The following is a 4,895-nucleotide window of genomic DNA, read 5'->3' on the forward strand; positions in this document are numbered from 1 at the left end:
CCCCCCCCCCCCAGGCTGCAGCACCCTGGGGGCCATGAAGGACCCAGCCAGGAGCCACTGGGAACTCAGGGCTAGGCTGGAGCCACGCGGGGCTTGGCACTCACTGCAGCTCTGTGAGGCAAACTCCCGGAGGTCCAGGTCCTTCAGTTGGAAGTTGACGAAGGTGGTGAGCTTGCTCACTCGTATCCTGGACTCTGAGAAGCGCTTCAGGTCTAGACGGGCATGTCAAGGAGCCAAGAGACAAAGAGGAGCATGCAAGGGACCACCTGCCCACCCACCAGCACCCCCTGGCCCTGCCCCTCCGCCTGAAGGATACGAAGCACCAGGATCTTGGGGAACTTCTGGATGCTGAATTTCTTTGTGCACCTTGTCCTGGCTTTGCAGCGACAACACGTCTGTGGGAGACAAACAGCATGAGCGGGAGGGTTACAGCAGAGCACCAAGCCCACAGTCCTGGCAACACAGGCATGGAGGGAAAGGGGCTCAGGCTGCACCAAGGCAAGCCCATTTGTCCCCGTGCCCCACACCCCGTACCGGTTTCTCGTCTCCATCCAACACATCCTCTTTGGTGAAGAGCCGTAGGCAGTCCATGAGGGTCACCTCCCCGTAGCCTTTCTGTGGGAGCACAGTGCGGGTCAGGGACAGGGGCAGGGCAGGGGGCAGGGGGCCGGAGGTCGGCAAGAACCTCTTACCTTGGGGATGGGCAGGGACAAGTCCCAGAAGGGGTCGAAGGCTGTGGAGCAGTAGCCGCACTCGCTGCAGGTCAGTGAACTCTTCAGCTGCCCAACGAAGAGGTCTGGTGGGGATGGGACAAAGCAGGGTGAGACTCCCAGTTCCCAGCCCCACTCCCATCCAAGCCCTGCCCTGCTCTCCTCACGGCCCTGCTCACCACTGATGCGGCTGTCCTCCCTCTCCTGGTACCTCCTCCACATCTGGCGGCTCTTCTCATCGTCACTGCAAGGGATGGGGAGACAGAGCGGTACTGATTGTGGCCTGGGGGACACCAGCCCCTGCAGTCCAGCCCCGAGGGACCCGTGTGATCACTGTCCCTGGGCCAGGCTTGCAAGCAGTGAGCTTGTCCGTCAGGCTTGTCCACTGCCTCCGGCCCAGCCAGCACTTACGGGAGGTGGTCCAGGGTGTCCGTGCTGGCCCGCGGCCGCACCAGCACACGGTTCACCTCGCTGTGCAGCCCGTCGAGGAGGAACCGCAGGAACTCCTGTGCATCCTGCTGGCTGCAAGACACAGGGCATGGCCAGTGAGTGGTGGCAGGGGCTCAGTCACCCTGCCACCCCCACGTCAACACCCCTTACTTGTAGCCGACGAAGCGGGGGGCGTATCTCTGGATCTGCGTCTTGAACTCGGAGGGGCTCACGCTGTCGTTGGGGGACGAGGTCCAGAGCAGCTGAATCAGCTTTGCAAACTCTGTGGGCAGAGAGGCAGGTCCGTGGCACAGCTGGCCTGGGGTAGCCCTGGTAGCATGGCGTCACCCTGCCTTCCCAGGGAGAGCTCAGCACCCTGCTCTGGCGTCCCTGTGGCCATCCCTCTCCCCTCGAGAGAGGGGACCCTATCCTCCCACTGGCTGGGCACCCACAGCACTGCACCTGGCCCGGCAAGGCTGGGGAGAAGCACCGACCTCTGGGGGGTGTCCCCAGGGCAGAGAGGATGTGCCGTGGGGCAGGAGGCACAGTAGCCCCACCAGGTGTGTGGCCAGGATTGACCGTTACCTGTCATGAGCGCGGTGCGCATGCGGCTGTTGTTGTTGAGGTCCCGCAGGTACTGGTTCTGCAGGCAGTAATCCCGCAGCTCCTTGGTGTTGCTCAGGCACTGCAGGATGGAGTTCATGAAGCACTGGGGGAGGCAGAAGAGAAAACCATGGCAACGGGAGGCAGAGAGAGGCAGGCGGTGGCAGGGGGACACCTGGGGCGGGTGGGCAGAGGATGAGGATGAAGCAGTGCAGAGCACAGGAACATCTTCCTCTGCCAGCACCGTTGGGAGCAGGGTGCAGGGAACTGCTGGGGTGGGAGTGTGGGTGCTGGGGTCAAGGCAAAGGGACAGAGCTTCCTGTTGCCCCACAGATGTGCCCAGAGAAGAGCAGGGTGTGAGCTGGGGCTGCACAGCCAGGTGCCCGGGTAAGCACTCACCGTATTGCCGAGGTTTCGCAAGCCGGTCAGTCCCTGCACTGCCTTGGAGCTCTGCAGAGAGAGGGAACAGGGCTGAGACGGTGCCCGGCACAGGCTGGTTGTGTCTGTGGGCAGCCCATGGTGCCACGGGCATCCACGTGGAGCATACCCTCAAGTGCAGGCAGAGGCAGCTGCGCTCTGCACCAGTTGCCTGCAGGACCGTGGCCGAGGATATGGTGGGAAGCCACTACTGGCCTGCCCCATCCCACTTGCTTGGCTGCTGCTGCTTCTTGGCTCCCTGGCCCAGGACAACATGTGGGGCTCAAAGTCCTCCCTGCCTGGTGGCACTGCTGCCCCATGCCCTGTGCTGCAGGCCAGGCCAGCCACCCCTGCTGCCTCCCCTTGTCAGCACTGTGCCCTGGGAAGCTGGGGGGTGGCAGTGCCCCATGCCTGCCCCACAGCTACAAGAGGTGCACGGTGCCCACCTTGTCCATGCTGGGTATCCCCTCCCAGAAACCCGGCACAAGCACGGCCCAGGCTTTGGCACAGCTATTTTGCAGGATAAAGTCCACCTGGGAAGACGCAAGCCCAGCCCTGCACCAGTCAGCCCAGGGGATGTGGCTGCTTGCCCAGCAGTGCCCTCCCAGCTGCTCACTGGCCTGGCTGTGCTGAGCCTGTGCCACAGGGCTCTTCCAGGTGCCCAGCTACATCCTGAGCTGGACAGGCTCACGCCACGCAGAGATGGGCATGGGTAACTGGGTGCTAGGGCCAGGAGGCATCGCCACTCTTTGCTGGAGAGACCGAGAGCACGGAGGGGTCTGGGGAGCCATGGGGCTGCCCACCCCTCTCCCAGGAATGGGGACTGGTGCTGGTGGAGACAAGCGGTGGGAGCCCACAAGCCTGGCACAGAGGGTCGTGGTGGGACAAACCTCCCCAAAGCCATGCATGGAGCAGGGTGGGCGGCCAACAGGGCTCGTGGGGTCAGAGTGCTGATCGTGCCCCCCCAGCCTGGCCAGAATTTAAGGATCCTCAGGTAAAACGCCCCAGCTGCCCACCCCGGGCGTGAGGAGGGGGAGGAGGAGAGGAGGGGAGGGGGCCCAGCAGCTCCAAAATAGCAGCAGCTGGTGTGTGTGTGGGAGGTGCTGAGCACCCAGCCCTGACAGCAGCCCAAAATAACCCAGATCCAGTTACACGTGCTCCTTAGCGACGGTGCAGGCATCACCCACCGCAGGGGAGCCCAGCACCAGGAGGGGCTCGGCCGCCCGGTGCAGGCACACGCGGCTCCACCAGACTGAGCGGGTACCCTGTGTGCCACGTGAGTGCCCCCTCAGTGCCCAGCGCACAGGGCTGTCCCCAGACACGGCCGGACGTGGCGCTCAGTGCTGGGGGTGCTGTGCAAAAGCGACAGGCAACGCCACCTCCTATCCTGGGGGCTGGGGGCAGGCTCAGCCGACAAGGGGTGCCGGCAAGCTGTGGCAGGTCAGTGCCACACCACAGCTGGAAGAGCTGGCCTGGCTCAGGTCCCTGAGCAGACGGGGCTGAGCGGGCAGCAGGAGAGGTGGGTCTGCGTCCCAACAGCCCACATCTCCTGTAGGGGCTGACCCCAGGCTCGCTGCTTGTGTCCCCGTGCCTATTGCAGGGGAGGTCACAGTGCCAAGAGAAGTAGCAGCAACACCTGGGAGCTGCCCCAGTGTGCCCCAGCCATCCCCACCAGGATGCTCTCCAGTTCCCTGCTCGTCCAGTTGCCCTGGTTGGGCAGCTCCCGCTGTGTGCCAGGAGGGACCGGAGCGTGCTGCCAATGTGGGTGCAAACCTCCCCACAGACCTGACATCTGCCCGCTGCCTGGCCAGGCCAGGACCCGGGCTCCCCTCCCAGGGGCTGGAGCAACCCCAGGGGAGGGCTGGGACAGGGGTGAGGTGCCCACCAGGTGCCCCCATGCTGTGGCACAAGCCTGCGTGCACCGAGGTCTTATTTCCCCCCTGGTTTTCCCTCCCCTGGGTGACTCAACTCCAGCTAATCCCCACCGTCCGTCCGGGGCTTTATCTAGGACACGGCACTGCTCAGAGGCGGCGAAGGAGAGCTGGCTCACGCGGCGGCGGCTGGGGAGTCCCCGAGGCTGCACTGCAGGAGGGGGACGGGGGACAGGGGATGGGGACGGGGGACAGGACCCGGGCTGTCCCATCCACGTCCACACGCCAAGTGCTCGGCAGCAGGAGAGCCGGGGCGGCCAGACTTACATATGTGCCCAGACCCTGCCCTCCCGGCCCCCCGCCGCCGCTGTCCCCCCGCCGGCTCTGTGGCCCCCAGGACAGCCAGGCTCAGCCCGGTGACACTGTCCAGGGGCTAACGCGGCCAGGAGCCCTCTCCCCGCGGGCAGGCTGGGCACTCCACCAAGGTCACGGCGGGAGCAGGGCTGGGACAGCGACCCGGCCGGACACGTGCTCTCACCTACTCCCTGACCCTCCTGCAGGACACCGGGGCTCCCCGGCCCCACAGCCCCCCGGCACCCCATCCTCCGCCACGGGGGATGCCACCGGGTGCCCCACGCTCCCTGGCGAGGGCAGGGGCCGCCCCCTCCCCACGCCCCCTCCTCTGCCCCCCATCCGGAGGGCAGGGGTTGCCGGCGGCCGCAGCGCTCCTACCTTGGTCTTGTTGAGGACAAGCCCGACGAAGGTGGAGACCAGCAGGGACCCCGGCATGGAGGTGCGGGGCCGCAGGTCCTTGTGAAGGTCGGGGAGCGCGGGGGGCTCCTCGGGCAGCGTCACGGTGTAGGAG

At 65.7% G+C, this 4,895-nt stretch overlaps 1 protein-coding gene across 3 annotated transcripts in view; it reads right to left on the minus strand.

The window, feature by feature from the left end:
* USP2 (ubiquitin specific peptidase 2) overlaps window positions 1-4,895 on the minus strand; it is a 16,388-nt gene that overhangs the window by 1,154 nt on the left and 10,339 nt on the right. For 2 of the 3 annotated variants that reach the window (XM_014940000.1, XM_014940001.1), the window contains exons 3-11: window positions 2,142-2,192; window positions 1,725-1,848; window positions 1,311-1,422; window positions 1,122-1,232; window positions 890-954; window positions 693-796; window positions 535-615; window positions 317-395; window positions 105-212 (exon numbers count right to left, since the gene is read on the minus strand). In XM_014940000.1, the coding sequence (XP_014795486.1) occupies window positions 105-212; window positions 317-395; window positions 535-615; window positions 693-796; window positions 890-954; window positions 1,122-1,232; window positions 1,311-1,422; window positions 1,725-1,848; window positions 2,142-2,192 (835 nt within the window). Of the gene's footprint in view, window positions 1-104; window positions 213-316; window positions 396-534; window positions 616-692; window positions 797-889; window positions 955-1,121; window positions 1,233-1,310; window positions 1,423-1,724; window positions 1,849-2,141; window positions 2,193-4,762; window positions 4,890-4,895 lie in introns of those variants that run through there. The other variant, XM_014940002.1, reaches the window with a different exon arrangement.

This window comes from Calidris pugnax, unplaced genomic scaffold, assembly GCF_001431845.1.
Source record: "Calidris pugnax isolate Ruff unplaced genomic scaffold, ASM143184v1 scaffold92, whole genome shotgun sequence".
In the NCBI taxonomy this organism is placed as follows: Eukaryota; Metazoa; Chordata; class Aves; order Charadriiformes; family Scolopacidae; genus Calidris; species Calidris pugnax.